The sequence below is a fragment of the Tachysurus vachellii genome, chromosome 24, assembly GCF_030014155.1.
Source record: "Tachysurus vachellii isolate PV-2020 chromosome 24, HZAU_Pvac_v1, whole genome shotgun sequence".
In the NCBI taxonomy this organism is placed as follows: Eukaryota; Metazoa; Chordata; class Actinopteri; order Siluriformes; family Bagridae; genus Tachysurus; species Tachysurus vachellii.
The window spans coordinates 2,971,481-2,988,737 of NC_083483.1; the positions used below are offsets into that span (position 1 = coordinate 2,971,481).

The window sequence follows — 17,257 nt, forward strand, 5'->3', positions numbered from 1 at the left end:
GTGTGCACAATTATTAGGCAAGTTGTATTTTTGAGGATTACTTTTGTTATTGTACAACTACAGTGCCCTTGGACAATCCAAAATGTTAACAAACCCTGAAACCCTCAAACCTTACTGACCAATATAGCCACCCTTCTTTTCGATAACAGTCACAAGCCTTCCATTCACGGAGTCAGTCAGTTTCTTGATCTGGTCAGAATCAACTTTTTGTGCAGCCGCAACCACAGCCTCCCAGACACTGTTCAGAGAGGTGTACTGTTTACATTCACTGTAAATTTCCTGCTTATGAAGGGCCCAAAAGTTCTCAGTAGAGTTTACGTCAGGTGAAGAAGGGGGCCATGTCATTAGTTTTTCATCTTTAAAGGCCTTTACTGGCCAGCCACGCAGTGGAGTACTTTGATGCATGTGATGGAGCATTTGTTGTCTTGCATAAAAATCAAAGTCTTCTTGAAAGATGCAGACTTTTTCATGTACCACTGCTTGAAGAAAGTGTCTTCTAAAAATTTACAGTGGTCTGAGAGCTGATTTTGAGTCCATTTTCAACCCGAAAAGGTCCAACTAGCTCATGTTTAATAATACCCGCCCATACCAGCACCCCACCTCCACGTTGCTGCCGTCTGAGTCGAACTGGAGCTCTGTGTCCGTTAGTGATCCCATCCATCTGGTCCGTCAAGAATCACTTACATCTCATCAGTCCACAAAACCTTTGAAAAATCCATCTTCAGATATTTCTTGGCCTGTTCTTGACATTTCAACTTATGTGTCTTGTTCAGAGGTGGTCGGGTTTCACTCTTTCTTACCTTGGCCATGTCTCTAAGAACTGAACACCTCGTACTTCTTGACACTCCAGGTAGGTTGCAGTTGTGGAATATGGCAGCACTGGAGGATAACGGGTTCCTGGTAGCATCATGTTTGATTCTTCTCAAATCTTTGGCGGTTAATTTGCGTCTTTTCTTCTCGACACGTTTCTTGCGACCCTGTTGACTATTTGCAACAAAACGTTTGATGGTTATGTGATCACGCCCCAAAATTTTAGATATTTTAAGAGTGCTGCATCCCTCTGAAAGACTTTTTACAATTTTTGACTTTTCAAAGTCAGTTAAATCTTTTTTGGCCCATTTTACCTGAAGAGAAGAATCTGCCTAATAATTATGCACACCTTGATATAGGGTGTTGATCTCCTTAGGCCACACCCTCCCTCGTTACACAAATACACATCACCTGATATGCATTAAATCCAATAAGCATTCAAGTTTATACAGCTTGGAGTTGGAAATTATGGATAAAATGATGATATGGTCAAAATAATCACTTGCCTAATAATTGTTCACACAGTGTATGTTGGGCTGGGTCGAGCAAATATGATTCTTTCTAAATGATTTTTAACTAAAGTTAGCAGGTACAGATGAGGCTGCATTGGATGCAGGGCCGGCCCTGCGCATAGGCAGAATAGGCAAATGCTAAGGGCGCCGCCCACCACTAGGGGCGCCCGTGCGCCCAAATTATTATTTTTATTTATATATATATTTTATATTAATATATATGTATATATATTTTATTACCTGAGAAGTATTTTATTTATATATTTATTATATATATTTTATTGCTGTAAGAAAGGCAAGGAAAGCAAGGTCTCCGTAATATAGTTTTTTTTTTTATATAGTTTGTGTGTGTTTCCAAAATATTTTCAAAATAAAGAAAAACAGGACAAAGCTGTGCAGTTTGTTTCTGTGTAAGTTTATGAGCAAAATGATCGGAACACAATTGTCTGTGATTCCAGGGGCACCAGGTGAAATCTTGCCTACGGCAGCAAATTGGCCAGGGCCGGCTCTGATTGGATGAAATAAACGCTACACACTGACTACCCGAAAGAATCTCTTGATTTGGAGCCGACTCCCAATCGGCTCCCAAACACAAGCCTCCATTTGGCAAAATAATTTGCTAATATATCTACAGAAAGTGCATTATGTTGTTTCAAGTCTTTCATTGATTGATGCTGTCGCGAAGGTAGGCATGAAAGAGCATTTTGTGTGGTGAATTTGATTGGAACAGAAAAGAGTCGAAGATTCATTTGTGAGATTGTGATACATCAAAAATGTCGGCTTATACAAACGGACGCTTCTGATAAACTCAATAGAGGTTGGTAGGTAACCACGTCATTACGATATGGAACACCGAACGAATCGGAATCGATTCGCGGAGTTAAACGTGATTAACATCTATTTCTATATGCGATATTAAGGATATCGTCAGATGTTAATATTATTATTAATATTGTTGTTTCTTCATAAATGTCTTCATGATACTGACACATTTTTGTGCGCGCGTGCAAAGATGATTGCTAAGACCTTTTAACAAAGTTAACAATTAGCACTGCTATAAAACCCGATATGATTATATTTTACCGTAATAATTTCTTCGGGGTGATTTTATTTGTCTTGTTTGTTTTATAAGCCGTGGTTATATGTCGTTAGGACCTTTTCCGACGCTTCGAGCAGAGAGTTTTCTGCCAAGCCGAGATTAGCATTCAGTCACCATCCAGGACAACAAACAGATGGAGTTTAAACCCCATCAGAGTCACCTAGACTATAAGAAGAAGCTTGAAGAACTCAGGAACAACTTCCTCAAGAAGATCGAGGCTCTTGAAGGCCAAATTGAGGTTAGAACTTTTATAGTCTCTTATTTATTAAGTATTTTTCAAGCACAGTAATCAAATAAGTAGTGTATAAAGCAGTATATATCTCACTGTATATAGAAACTGAATGCTGAGAAGGAGGAACTGAAGATTTCTTACAAAAAGACCCTGAAAGAGATGAAGGAGAAACATGCTAAAGAGTTGGACGTTATGGGTAAATGCACTCATTAATCTAGTTTTAATCTGGTTTTAATTGTAGAATTGATCTTACAGTAGGTGTTACAGAAAGGTTTTGTTGTTTTCCTCAACTGAACTACACTTAAAAGCTCAGCTGCAGTAGAACGATTAATGAATAAAACAATAACCGTTTTGTTCCCAGAAAATACGCACGTACACGAGATATTTCAAGCATTTACAGAACAAGAGGTTTTGGAGAAGAAAATAGAGGAGCTGCGCAAGGATTACATGGAGAAACTGAACGAGGAAGAGGACAACCTTTTCCGTACAATGAACATCAAGCTGGCCTGTGATAAGCAGCTTCAGGAGGTAAGGAAGCCATGCTGATGTTCTGCTTTCTGTTATAATTCGGTTTTCCTCATTAACACACCATGACGCTGACGATTAATGTAATTGTATTATTACTGTAGCACCCAATCTGACATATAATGTACTAGGTAGGGTGCCTACATTAAGGGAAGCAAAGGCAGAGTAACCATTCATATTCAAAGTACAGCTGACATTATTGCCCCTGATTTGTGTTTATTAAATGTGATATGGGTAATAGGGATCCATTGTGAGTCAAGCCTTAGCATCAGTACATTTGGAGTGTTTACACCTTTCCTTCTCCTTGTTCACTTTACAGCAAAAAGACAAGCTGCAGCAGGTTGAGGCGATGGTGAAGGAACTGCAGGAGAAACTTGAGTCTGGTTTCAATGATGCCCAACTTCTACAGGAACTCCAGGCTGAGAAAGAGACCTGCAGTGACTTTAAAACTAAAATGAATCTCATGAAGCAGCAGGTTTGTGATGAAATGATCTGAAGCGGTGACGTGATTTGACACACACCCACGTTGTAATTAATGTGCGTTTTTGTTTGTGATAAAACGTTGCAGTTCGTGAAAATAAAAGAAGAGATGCAGCTCCAGAACTTTGAGTTCAACATGCTAAAGGAGGAAATGCAAAGGCTACATAATCAACTAAAGAATGGGAAGAAACTCAAGAGTCTGAGGAAGGTGAAGAAACTAAACAATACCTTCCAGGAGCAGGTGAGGCTCACGCTGACATCTGTTACATCAGTTTTACACTTAAAATTAAACAATTAAACGGGATTCTCTTCTATCTCTGCAGGAAATTAACCTCCAAGATATAGTTGAAATGCATGAACAGAACAAAATAGAGAATGAGGTCGCTCTGACCAGCATCAACAACCAGCTGTATGGTCTGATCCATGGCCAGAACAGGCTGACTGGACAAACGGCTGAACCCGATCTCGAGCCAGTGAAGACAAGGATTGAAGAGAAAACCCTGTTCTTCAGAAAGGCGAGGAGTTTAACAGGATGCCAGTATGTACAGTCGTATGTAAAAGTTTAGGAACCCCTGACAATTTCCATGATTTTCATTTATAAATATTTGGGGGTTTGGATCAGCAGTTTTATTTTGATCCATCAAATAACTGAAGGACACTAAAGTAATGTTTCAGTAGTGAAATGAGGTTAATTGGATTAACAGAAAATGTGCAATATGCACTCTCTCTCACTCACTCATTTTCTACCGCTTATCCGAACTACCTCGGGTCACGGGGAGCCTGTGCCGATCTCAGGCGTCATCGGGCATCAAGGCAGGATACACCCTGGACGGAGTGCCAACCCATCGCAGGGCACACACACACTCTCATTCACTCACGCACTCACACACTACGGACAATTTTCCAGAGATGCCAATAAACCTACCATGCATGTCTTTGGACCGGGGGAGGAAACCGGAGTACCCGGAGGAAACCCCCGAGGCACGGGGAGAACATGCAAACTCCACACACACAAGGCGGAGACGGGAATCAAACCCCCAACCCTGGAGGTGTGAGGCGAACGTGCTAACCACTAAGCCACCGTGCCCCCCTGTGCATCAAAACGAAATTAGAGAGGTGCATAAATTTGGGCACCCTTGCCATTTTGTTGATTTAATTACCTGTAACTACTTAGCACTGATTAATTGGAACACACAATTGGTTTGGTGGCTCATTAAACCTTGAACTTCATAAACAGGTGCGTCCAGTCATGAGAAAAGGTATTTAAGGTGGCCAATTGCAAGGTGTTGTTCTCTTTGACTCTCCTCTGAAGAGGCAACATGGAGGCATCAAAACAACTTTCAAATGACCTGAAAACAAAGATTGTTCAACATTATGGTTTAGGGAAGATATAAGCTGTCAGTGTCCACTGTGAGGAACATAGTAAGGAAAAGGAAGACCACAAGCACAGTTCTTGTTAAGGTCAGAAGTGGCAGGCCACGTAAAATATTGGAGAGGCAAAGGCAAAGGAGGGTGAGAACGGTCAAAAACAACCCACAGACTTTTCAACTCAATTCAAGTTTATTTGTACAGTATAGCGCTTTTTACAATGGACATCGTCTCAAAGCAGCTTTACAGAACATAAACATAGAACAAAAGGTTAATATAAAGAATAATATAAAGATTAATAGAATACAAGATTCAAGATTAATATTAGATATATTTAGTTCATGATGTGTATGTATTTATCCCCAATGAGTAAGTCTGAGGTGACTCAGGAAGCAGTGGCGAGGAAAAACTCCCTTAGATGGTAAAGGAAGAAACCTTAAGAGGAACCAGACTCAAAGGGGAACCTCATCCTCATATGGGTGACTCTGGAGGGTGTGATTATAAATATACAGTCTAACAAATGTTGTATTGTTGCAAAATATCACATGAAGTTCACATCTCCTCCACAGACCACCTCCAAAGACCTACAACATCAACTTGCTGCAGATGGTGTCGCTGTGCATCGTTCAACAATTCAGCGCACTTTGTACAAGGTGAAGCTGTACTGGAGTGTGATGCTAAAGAAGCCTTTTCTGCACACACGCCACAAACGGAGTCGCTTTAGGTTTGCAAATGCACATTTGGACAAGCCAGCTTCATTTTGGAATAAGGTGCTGTGGAGTGATGAAACAAAGATTGAGTTATTTGGTCATAACAAGGGGCGTTGTTCTTGGAATGCTGTGTTCTTTTGCCACCAAGCATAACACTTGCTACCCACAGTAAAATTTGGTGGAGGTTCCGTCATGCTGTGGGACTGTGTGGCCAGTGCCGGTACTGGGAATCTGGTTAAAGTTGAGGGTCACATGGATTCCACTCAATATCAGCAGATTCTTTAGAATAATGTTGAGGAATCAGTCACAAAGTTGAAGTTACACCGGGGCTGGATATTTCAACAAGACAACGAACCAAAACACTGCTCAAAATCTACTCGGGCATTTATGCAGAGGAACAAGTACAATGTTCTGGAACAGCCATCTCAGTCCCCAGACATGAATATCACTGAACATCTGTTGGGTGATTTGAAGCGGGCTGTCCGTGCTCTTCAACCATCAAACCTAACTGAACTGGAGATGTTTTGTAAGGAGGAATGGTCCAAAATACATTCATCCAGAATCCAGACACTCATTACAGGCTATAGGAAGCGTCTAGAGGCTGTTATTTCTGCTAAAGGAGGCTCTACTTAATATTGATGAGATTTTTCTGTTGGGGTGCCCAAATTTATGCACCTCTCTAATTTCGTGTTGATGCACTGAAATATTACTTTAGTGTCCTTCAGTTATTTGGTAGTTCAAAATGAAATTGCTGATCCAAACACCCAAATATTTATAAATGAAAATCATGGAAATTGTCAGGGGTTCCTAAACTTTTGCATACAACTGTAGGATTTTTTTTTTTACAGCATCTATACAGAAAGGCTAGAATTGAGTAGCAAATCAATTAAGGCCTAATAAGTAAAAATGAAATGAAAGTTTGCAAGTGGAAGGGTGTACCAACTTTAAAAAAAAATTTTTTTTTAGCTTATGGCTGAAATGGCGGAGCTGAACGCCAGGAACCAGGAGGCGCTACTCAAAATGAGGAAGAAGCTAAAAGTAAAGGAAATTGAGCTGTGCACAGAGAGGCAGAATGTTTGTTTTACCACAATATGCTTTGTTTATCATGAATAATAATCATCTCATTTGAATGACTTAATATTATTACTCATATTCCTGGTGAATTTAACCACCATTGCCATCGATCCTCAGGTCAGAAACACAAGGATTCTGGTGGAGAGGATAAAGGCTGACATCCAAACCTGCTCAGACTTCATCCAGCAGCCACAGAAGCTGAAGATGAACTTTGTTAAACTCTTCAAACGCTACATCAAGGGAGAAGATGTGAGATTGATATACATATGATCATATACACATACACTAACACTAACAAACACACACACACACACACACACACACACACGCTCACCTAACCCAGAATACTTGTACTTACCCAGTATACTGTGTGATACCTACACTACTGTAGGTGAGAGTCAGAGAGAAGACTGAGCAAGAGCACAGCACCGGATACTGTGAGATGGAGCAGTGTTTAAAGAACCCTTATATAAAACCCCGGCCTTTTGAACCCAGACTTCCAGCAGCACCAAACCCCAAAAAGGTCCGTCAGTTAAATCAAAGAAAAAAATATTCTGGTTGTATTTATTAAGGGATTCTTTCCAAATAAAAGAAAAGGTTTCTAAAGTATGCTTACACAACGTTCACTTGTACTGTTGGGCTGAAGATCTTAAAAGTGAACAAAACCTTACAGAATAAATAAACAGAATTGGATATTTAATGCTCATAGCTTGACCTGCTAAGTGTGGATCCACTCTGACGTGGTTTTTTCTGTGTGTGTAGAGAATCGTCGATGGAACAGAAGACCAGGACACCAATCCTGGAGACTCCAGAAAGCACAGCTGGACGATGAAGATTGATGCAGGTGTCAGCAGTAAGTAACAAAAGACAGATGAATATCTTTTATTACACTTATTTACACTTATGTGAATTTCAGTGTTGAGATTTATAACAATATCATTCACAGTGCTTTTATTTTTTTATCATCTGAAGTGAGGCACAACACTCTGAACACCTGATTAAAAAGCATATGTACTCTCTGTTTTATTTTCAGTCTTGAATGATTCATCACAGAAATTCGGAGGATACCCTATGATGCTGCCCCAAATGCTGGGTACAAGAAGCCAGAGGTTCAGGACGGCTATACAGATTATGAAGCAAGGTCAAGATGAACAACAGTCTTCCTCCTGTAAACCTTCAACATTAGATGATCCCCGGGTTGGTGTCAGATTACGCAACTATATTAATACTAAATATAATGTATCTTAATATATAAAGATGTCTCTTTGCCTTCTTTATCCATTCTCTGTAGCTCAGTCGTAAATAGGCACCTGCTCATGCACACAATATATCATTCACGTCACAATCTGTGTAATTAAATTTCACAATAATGAGACTATTTCAGCTGGAAATTAGGTTGGTGTGACACGCAGAACGTGACTGAATGCATTAAGACTGTGGGATTATGTGTATAAGATGAGTATTTTAACATAAGGGTGTGTTTAGCCACGTTGTGTGTTTTCTTAATAACGATTCTCCCATCAATGATGACCATGAATCACTCCACCATCAAACAACACACGTTTTAATATAACTCAATTCTGATATATATTTTGAAGTTCTTTTGTGGTAAAAAATGTTTAGAATACACACCACTTTAAGAAGCACTCACTCACTCACTCATTTTCTACCGCTTATCCGAACTACCTCGTGTCACGGGGAGCCTGTGCCTATCTCGGGCGTCATCGGGCATCAAGGCAGGATAGACCCTGGACGGAGTGCCAACCCATCGCAGGGCACACACACACTCTCATTCACTCACTATCACTATTCAATCACACACTAAAGACAATTTTTCCAGAGATGCCAATCAACCTACCATGCATGTCTTTGTACCGGGGGAGGAAACCGGAGTACCCGGAGGAAACCCCCGAGGCACGGGGAGAACATGCAAACTCCACACACACAAGGTGGAGGCGGGAATCGAACCCCCAACCCTGGAGGTGTGAGGCGAACGTGCTAACCACTAAGCCACCGTGCCCACCACTTTAAGAAGCATTTAAAACCAAACTGCTCAAAAAGAATTTTTCAGTAAAGGCATGAGAATCATTTACTTTACTGTTGTTTACCTTCAATAGAAATGTATTGCTAGTAATTCAACTTTTAAAGAAAAAAGGGGAGATTTTTAGAGTTTAAGGGAAGGGAAGAATAGTAGAGTTTAAGAACAGAAAAGGAAATACACATCATAACACACCAAATTTGCCTTTTCTAGTGTTGTTCCTTGATGAATCTTGATGATTTGCTGCCACCTTGTGGTCATGCGGTATTACACACATAATATACCGGGGAGTGAAATATTAGAAAGCTGCAGTTTCTCAGTTAGCTGGCAGTCCCACAATTTACCTTTCTCGAGAAATAATGAAGAAAAATATATATTTTTTTAATGTTTAAATATAAATAAATGTGATTTGATGTATCTTAACGAATCTCTCGATATGCATGTAAATGCTTTATTTTCCAGTTCATTATAACATTGCTGTTGTACTGCAATAAAATTTTCCAGCAATTTACTTTTTTTGTAAAAAAAAAAAAAAAAGGAATTCTAATTGAATGTTAATTCTAAAAGAGTTCTATTTGAAATAAATGACTTTTAATTTCGGTTTTCTTAAAGAAGTTGAGCTTTGATCTGGCCTGATCCTCTCAAATCCCCCTTTGTTGAGGATTTTTTTTCTTGCTTTTGTTTGCTTATAATATTGCTTTTGTTGAGCAATATTTCCATGCTTTATGCATCACACACTTAAAGCTCTCACTTCTACCACTTTTGTAACTCTGCATAATGCTTCTGCTAGATTGAGTGTTGCTTCTGTCTTCTATTTTGCAGTGTCCTTAAACATCACCACGTAATTTACAGTCTGCTGTCAGGGTAATTACCAACACTGTGAAGTGGATGGAACCCTTTTCAGCTCTGACAGCTGATTAATATTTTAAATGAAAGCTATGTTCAGTAGAATGCTTCAAAATGTCCAGTTTTCTCTTCACATCACAATGTTTCCTTCAGATTCCTCCAGCACCTGAAAATATAAGGATGATACGGTCAAGGCCACAGGGATGTTTACTTATCCTTGAATAAAAGATGCATACAGCTTCCTTCGTTTATCTGTTCTGCCTCTCACACACAAGAATAAGCGGGTAAAAATGAAGGAAGCTCCAGATGACAGGTTTTATTTGAACCGCAGAAGCCTTTGCAGGAATCGTGATGTAAAATGAATTATTTGATTCTTATCTTTATTATATAAACAACTGATTATTTCTTATTAAATCATGACCGTGCTTTAGATACGTGCAGTCTGGATATTCCATTAGGCGCATAAACAAGCTCAGAGTTCAGAACGCAGCAGCTAGAGTCCTAACTAGAAGCAGAAGATACTGTATGAACACATCACCCTATCTTATCCACACTGCCTTGGCTCTCAGTCAAATTTCGCATTGATTATAAAATACTATTACTAACCTATAAAGCGCTTAATGATCTCACCACAGAACCTGAGAGATCTTTTGTTTTTTATGATCAGTCACGTCTACTTCGATCAAAAGGTGCAGGATTTTTGTTAGTACCTCAAGTACAAAAGGCTACAGCAGGGGGTAGAGCTTTTTCTTACAGACACAGTCTCGGTGTTCAATCCAGGCTGAAACACAGTTGTTTAGTTTAGCTTTTTATGAATAGCCTTTCTTAGGTAAAGGAGCAGATATGGAGGGTTCATGGTCATACAGTAGATCATGGTGTTTGGTGAACTGGGATGTCTGGATGTTGTCTCCTCACCACCCTCGCAAGTCGCTCAGGTTTGCAGACTGTGGACTGGTGTGACGCTTTACGTCCCAGGAAGCCCTCATGTCTGAGTCACCTTCTGGCTCTGGCCTTTTAGTTATGCTGTCATAGCTGTCTTGCCAGAGTCCCTGTCTGCACTTTCCACATGATGTACTTTGTTCTTCACCTGATTGATCTGCATGGTCAGCCAGGGACTCATGGGATTGTTGAAGATGGAGCCACCCGCAGACCGTCATGTCTTCTTTGAACCAATGTTGTGTCAGTCAGCTGTATGGTCTGGTCTTTATCAGCAATCATTTAAAGCCTTTATCAGGAAGGAATTAGTGTTAAGTCTGTGGTGACCTTAGAGTTTGTGCTGACCCAGTAGTTCCTCAGGAGCTCTAAACTATAAACTATTGTAGAAATTACATTATTTTCATTTACATTATTTCCTGTTCAGTGTCACCCAAATGAGGATGAGGTTCCCTTCTGAGTCTGGTTCCTCTCAAGGTTTCTTCCTCATATCATCTCAGGGAGTTTTTCCTCGCCACCGTCTCTTCAGTCTTCTCATTATGGTTAGATGTCAGAGATATATATTTTTTCTGTTTCTATACTTCTGTATAGCTGCTTTGAGACAATGTGAATGGTTAAAAGCGCTCTACAAATAAATTGAATTTAAATGTACATAATGGGGGCACGGTGGCTTAGTGGTTAGCACGTTCGCCTCACACCTCCAGGGTTGGGGGTTCGATCCCCGCCTCCGCCTTGTGTGTGTGGAGTTTGCATGTTCTCCCCGTGCCTCGGGGGTTTCCTCCGGGTACTCCAGTTTCCTCCCCCGGTCCAAAGACATGCATGGTACAAGTCTGTGGGTTGTTTTTGACCGTTCTCACCCTCCTTTGCCTTTGCCTCTCCAATATTTTACGTGGCCTGCCACTTCTGACCTTAACAAGAACTGTGCTTGTGGTCTTCCTTTTCCTTACTATGTTCCTCACAGTGGACACTGACAGCTTATATCTTCCCTAAACCATAATGTTGAACAATCTTTGTTTTCAGGTCATTTGAAAGTTGTTTTGATGCCTCCATGTTGCCACACTTCAGAGGAGAGTCAAAGAGAACAACACCTTGCAATTGGCCACCTTAAATACCTTTTCTCATGACTGGACGCACCTGTTTATGAAGTTCAAGGTTTAATGAGCCACCAAACCAATTGTGTGTTCCAATTAATCAGTGCTAAGTAGTTACAGGTAATTAAATCAACAAAATGGCAAGGGTGCCCAAATTTATGCACCTCTCTAATTTCGTTTTGATGCACGGGGGCACGGTGGCTTAGTGGTTAGCACGTTCGCCTCACACCTCCAGGGTTGGGGGTTTGATTCCCGCCTCTGCCTTGTGTGTGTGGAGTTTTCATGTTCTCCCTGTGCCTCGGGGGTTTCCTCCGGGTACTCCAGTTTCCTCCCCCGGTCCAAAGACATGCATGGTAGGTTGATTGGCATCTCTGGAAAATTGTCCGTAGTGTGTGTGTGTGTGTGTGTGTGCGTGTGTGAGTGTGTGCGTGAGTGAATGAGAGTGTGTGTGTGTGCCCTGCGATGGGTTGGCACTCCATCCAGGGTGTATCCTGCCTTGATGCCCGATGACGCCTGAGATAGGCACAGGCTCCCCGTGACCCGAGGTAGTTCGGATAAGCGGTAGAAAATGAGTGAGTGAGAGTGAGTGATATGTACATTCAATAACTTTTCAGACGAAACCCTTAAGCTTAAACAAACTCGAGACCTCTGGCACGTAAATAGATTAAAATTCGTTTCTTAGAGTCAGTTCTGCTTTTCCATACACTGTAAAAAATTCTGACGATAAGTCTGATTTTTGAGAATCTTTCAGCAGAAAGCTCACATCAATCGCAATTTCTATGATTTCTATGAGCTAATCACATGTTCAAACGGCTAACTAGCCAATTAGCAAGCAGGATGTTTCTAGAATTTGGGATAAACAGATTTAAATCTATATTGATTTAATTTCTCTTTCAATTTTTTTTTCTGAGCATGACTCAGCAACTAAGAGTTGTTATTTTTCAGATCTTTCAGCCATGAGAGGGCACCAACACACACTGTATCCATGCACTGTGTGGTGTGTTTGTGTGTACATGCCTTTGTAGTGTCTGTTTAACGGAATTTAACGGAATGCTGCTTATTTTTCTGCAAAAATGACAGAGAAACTCAGCGAACAGGTCGAGACAAGGAGACATTTTTGATCAATATCTAATCAGAGATTACGTGCGTGCGTGTGTGTGTGTGTGGTGTGTGTGAATGTGTGTGTGATACTTTGCTCATCCACAGCAGTAGCAAGCGTGAAACATAGACCTCAGGTTTTCAGTAGATTGTTCTTCTCAAAAAAAGAATAAAAGCTTCACTCGAATTCAATTTAATTACAATTTATTTCTATAGCACTTTTAACAATGGAAATTGTCTTAAAGCAGCTTTACAGAACATTTGAAATATAATACAAAAAGTTAAAAAAAATAGTATTAGATTTGTATTAAAATGTGTTTATATTTATCCCCCGTGAACAAGACTGAGGTGACTGTGGTGAGAAATGTCTTAGATGTAAGAGGAAGAAACCTTAAGAGGAACTCAAAAGTGAACCTTATCCTTATATCGGTGACACTGGAGGGTGTGATTATAAATATACAGCCCGGCATTGTGTATTGATGAGGAGGCTGTTATCCTCAAAAACCAAATGGAGTTGGCATTTTCTCTTAGATCGTCTGAAATCTTCATGAAGCAGAGTCCACCTGGAGCTGGAACATCTCTAGATGTCTCAGGATCCTCACATGGTTGGCTTCATCTCAATGAAGGTCAAAATCTTCATGACCCAGTACACAACTGGAGCTGGTACAACCTCTGGGTGCCTCAGGATGGGTAGAAAAAGAGATGCAGTGGAGAGGAATTAGCATAGCTGCTGTTCATAATGTATCAGAGCACAAGATTAAGGGATGTATTATGTTACGCCTGACTAAAGAGATAGCTTTAATCTACATTTATACTGGGAAAGTATAGTGTCTGTGGCCCGAAACACTACCAGGAAGACTATTCCAAAGTTTTGAGCTAAATACAAAGTCTCTGATGGACTGAACCGAACAGTTCTCAGAATAGCTTAGAAAATTCTCAGTGAGTGAAAACAGTAGCACATTTTATCTGATTTAGTTTTACATGCAACCAGTAGGAACAGTCCAGAGAACGTTACCTCACCCCGAGATCTTTTCTGTGTGTGTCACATATAGTATATGTGTGTGATATGAGTTTGTTACTAAATGTTATATTTTATTCTATCAGCTTTCACCTAATTGTATTTAAACCAAACATTTTTTTCATACTGTTTATTTCTTGGTGTGTAGAAGCCTTTATATATAAATAAACCATTATTATTCATTCATTCATTCATCTTCTACCGATTATCCGAACTACCTCGGGTCACGGGGATCCTGTGCCTATCTCAGGTGTCATCGGGCATCAAGGCAGGATACACCCTGGACGGAGTGCCAACCCATCACAGGGCACACACACACTCTCATTCACTCACACACTCACACACTACGGACAACTTTATTATTATTATTATTATTATTATTATTATTATTATTATTGAATAACAATCCAATTCTAATTCCTCAAATATCCCCAACAGGCTCAAGTACCTCACTAAGGACATAATAAATCAAGTAAACGCACCGGCCGAGGCTTCTGATGCTAAGCACTTAATCCTCTCTTCTCACTGAAAAGTCAAACCTGCTGCTGCAGGACACCGATAAACTCCTACGACTCCAGCGCTTTACAACACATTCACTACGGATTCATCAGAAAGGTCTTGAAGGCTAACATGAGCAAGGCATCGGGCAGTGAGTTTTCCAACATTTCAATTTTTCTGAAAACGGTCTGATAGAAACGTCTCAAATCAATGCAGTTACTTACAAAGGGGAAAAAGTTGCAGATTTTGAACGAGACCTTGGAAGCCATTATATCTGAAATCATTTACACTGCTACAACATACCTTTTTTTTTTTTTTTCCATCCACAAAATGGATAGAAATTCCACAGGGATTGTATAATATCTATACAGAAATATTCTAGAAATGTTACAGATGTTTCAGACAAAAGATTCACAGAAAATTTATCGAGAAACCTTAGTGATGTTTTTCCCCAAAAGAGGAAAGGTGAAAATATAATGTGTTACAGAAATATTTAAGATATTTAAAGAAATGTAAAACAAAACAAACAAACAAATGAACAAACAAAAGTAGAAGAAAAGAAAGTAAACAAAAATGCTATAGAAATTCTAACAGGTATATTACAAATTTACAAACTTAGGAAACGCTTCAGAAAAATTGCTAAATTATGCAGAAATGTTACAAATTGTTACAAACACATTTACTGAAATATTATAGAAATGTTACACAATGATTATAGAAAAATTACAGATTTTTCAGAAATTGTACAGATTTTTATTTTAGCAATTCAATACATTTATTCTTCTGATCTCTTCAGAATTTATCAACAGTCCAAAACTACTGAAGTTCATGTAACCCACCATAAAACCTCATTAGCTTTAGCATAATGGATCGCATTAATCTGATCCTGTGTGTTTCGCCACTTCCTGTCTGTAACAATCAAACTTCCTTTTACGCAAATTTTGCGTGCAGGCTAGCAGAAGTCAAAATCAGCAGGTCCTACTCTTTACTTTGTGTGTGTGTGTTAGTGTGTGTGTGAGTGTGTGTGTGGGTCAATACTCCCACTCCAGCTGTTATGGCTTTGCTACATGCTGTTTTATTGCGAACACATGCTGAGGCTAATTTAGACCCCCGTCTGGTTTTCCCATGTGGCTCTCGGTGGAAGGTACATTACGGAGTGAGCGGACATTTGAAACCCGAGAGAGAAAAGTGGAAATGGTCTGGGTGCGAATTACAATGACTCATCCATGAAACACAGAGAAAGGCTGAACAGATAGCGATACCACTCTCTGTATTGATAGAAATAGGTCAAACAGGTTAGCTTTAAGGTTCAGAAGAGGGAACCAGTGGCTAGAGTGTGTGCTTTTAAAAAAGCACTTGTTAAAAATAGCACTTAGCGTTAACAAAGTCAGTATGGTTAGCATGCTAAAGGGAGACAGAATTGTCATGGAGAGCTGCTAGCAGAACAGAGCTTTCATTTCAAACCAAATACAGTGTTAAGCAAAAGGATCAGTTACATTACTGAAAGTGTGAAAAAGAAACATGCAATAAAATAGGTGTGAACTGGAAATCTAATTAATAATAAGACCGAATCAATAGTGAACGAGGTGTGATGTTTCAGTGATTCAGTGATTCAATGATTCAGTGATTCAACAATGCTATGACTCCAGCAATTTAGTGATTCAACAATTAAGTGATTCAGTGATTCAACAATTCAGTGACTCAGCAATTTAGTGATTCAAGGATTCAGTGATTCAACAATTAAGTGATTCAGTGATTCAACAATTCAGTGATTCAACACTTACTTGATTTAGTGATTCAACAACTCAGTGATTCCATGATTCAGTGATAAATAAATTCAGTGTTCAAGACATTTATACAGACAATAAATTGGTCTCGCAGAGCGTCTTTTCATTTCTTCTTTACCTACATTTTTAAATTATTTTAATTATATACGTCTTTCTTTCTTTCTTTCTTTCTTTCTTTCTTTCTTTCTTTCTTTCTTTCTTTCTTTCTTTCTTTCTTTCTTCTGCATTAAAGATGCATCAAATGAGACATCATGTCACTTTTCCTCACACAAAACCTCAGCAGGGCATCAAGCTTTCTCTAGACCTGCAACTAAGACCAAAGACTGAAGGAAGACATTGATAATGTGCCACTTGAGGAAACTGAACACACCCTGTGCTTAACTTTACGACTCAGAGTGAATTCTCTTGAAGTCTTTTTTCAGAGTGTAAACCCAAAGGCATCAGTCTCGCAACTCTCATGACGGACAAAGATAAAGCAGTGTTGGTGTGCGGCGCATCAGAAGCACAGTAGGACTCATCTTCATGCAGACGGCAGAAACAGAAGAGCGGCGGTTTATACACAGGCATGGTGAGATAAGGGTCGTGACCTTGGTGTGTTTTAGAGAATGAACAGACTTCCAAAACTTTTATTTATTATTACTCAGTCTTCACTTACAGCAGTGTGTAAGGGTCTGAGGTAATGTTGTAACATTACAGTATGTGTTGGGAACAAAACAAACAAAAAAACATCTAAAATATGTTCCAAGATTTAATTTTCTTTTAATTTTTATTAAAGTGACTGTGGTTTTGAGAATGTCTATAATAATAAAAACCTTATTATCTCAAATTCATGTGAGAAATAACAATTCCTGTGAGAAAAATTAGCGGTGGATTAGCGATAAACACACTGATCGCTGCTAGTATTGAACTCTGTGTGTTTTTCAGTGATCGGAATAAAACTCTAAGCTCTAATCTTTTTTTTTATTTTTTATTTCCTCTTCCTCTAATAAAAGTTAATGAAACGTTTCAGTAAAGCTCCAGCCCTGAAATTAACCTTCTAGATACTAAGTAGTAAATTTAGATCTCATGAATGTGACAGAAGCTATTTAAAGTTCACTTTTTTTTTCCTTACAAGAACTGGTTTTAACTGTGTGACACA

At 39.4% G+C, this 17,257-nt stretch overlaps 1 protein-coding gene across 4 annotated transcripts; it reads left to right on the top strand.

Annotated features, from left to right (window-relative positions):
- Positions 1 to 1,889: 1,889 nt before the first annotated feature.
- LOC132839406 (cilia- and flagella-associated protein 57-like) lies at positions 1,890 to 16,717 on the top strand. 4 transcript variants are annotated; one of them, XM_060860361.1, is made up of 13 exons: positions 2,179 to 2,659; positions 2,756 to 2,849; positions 3,015 to 3,181; positions 3,498 to 3,653; positions 3,747 to 3,899; positions 3,982 to 4,173; positions 6,703 to 6,810; positions 6,928 to 7,059; positions 7,202 to 7,333; positions 7,573 to 7,663; positions 7,844 to 8,007; positions 14,273 to 14,483; positions 16,352 to 16,717. In XM_060860361.1, the coding sequence occupies exons 1-12, from the start codon at positions 2,555 to 2,557 to the stop codon at positions 14,288 to 14,290; spliced, it is 1,512 nt and encodes a 503-aa protein (XP_060716344.1). In that variant the 5' UTR covers positions 2,179 to 2,554; the 3' UTR covers positions 14,291 to 14,483; positions 16,352 to 16,717. The 4 variants fall into 4 exon arrangements, with proteins under 4 accessions (XP_060716343.1, XP_060716344.1, XP_060716342.1 ...); XM_060860360.1 differs by lacking the exons at positions 14,273 to 14,483; positions 16,352 to 16,717 and adding an exon at positions 1,890 to 2,007 and having other exon boundaries at positions 2,475 to 2,659; positions 7,844 to 8,466; XM_060860359.1 differs by lacking the exons at positions 14,273 to 14,483; positions 16,352 to 16,717 and having other exon boundaries at positions 7,844 to 8,466.
- Positions 16,718 to 17,257: the final 540 nt, after the last annotated feature.

Excerpts from the sequence above, each read along its gene's own strand:
- LOC132839406 (XM_060860360.1), top strand. The coding sequence starts at position 2,555 with ATGGAGTTTAAACCCCATCAGAGTCACCTAGACTATAAGAAGAAGCTT. Across the intron at positions 3,654-3,746 it reads TGAATCTCATGAAGCAGCAG|TTCGTGAAAATAAAAGAAGA; the intron begins GTTTGTGATGAA and ends AAAACGTTGCAG. Across the intron at positions 7,664-7,843 it reads GATTGATGCAGGTGTCAGCA|TCTTGAATGATTCATCACAG; the intron begins GTAAGTAACAAA and ends TTTTATTTTCAG.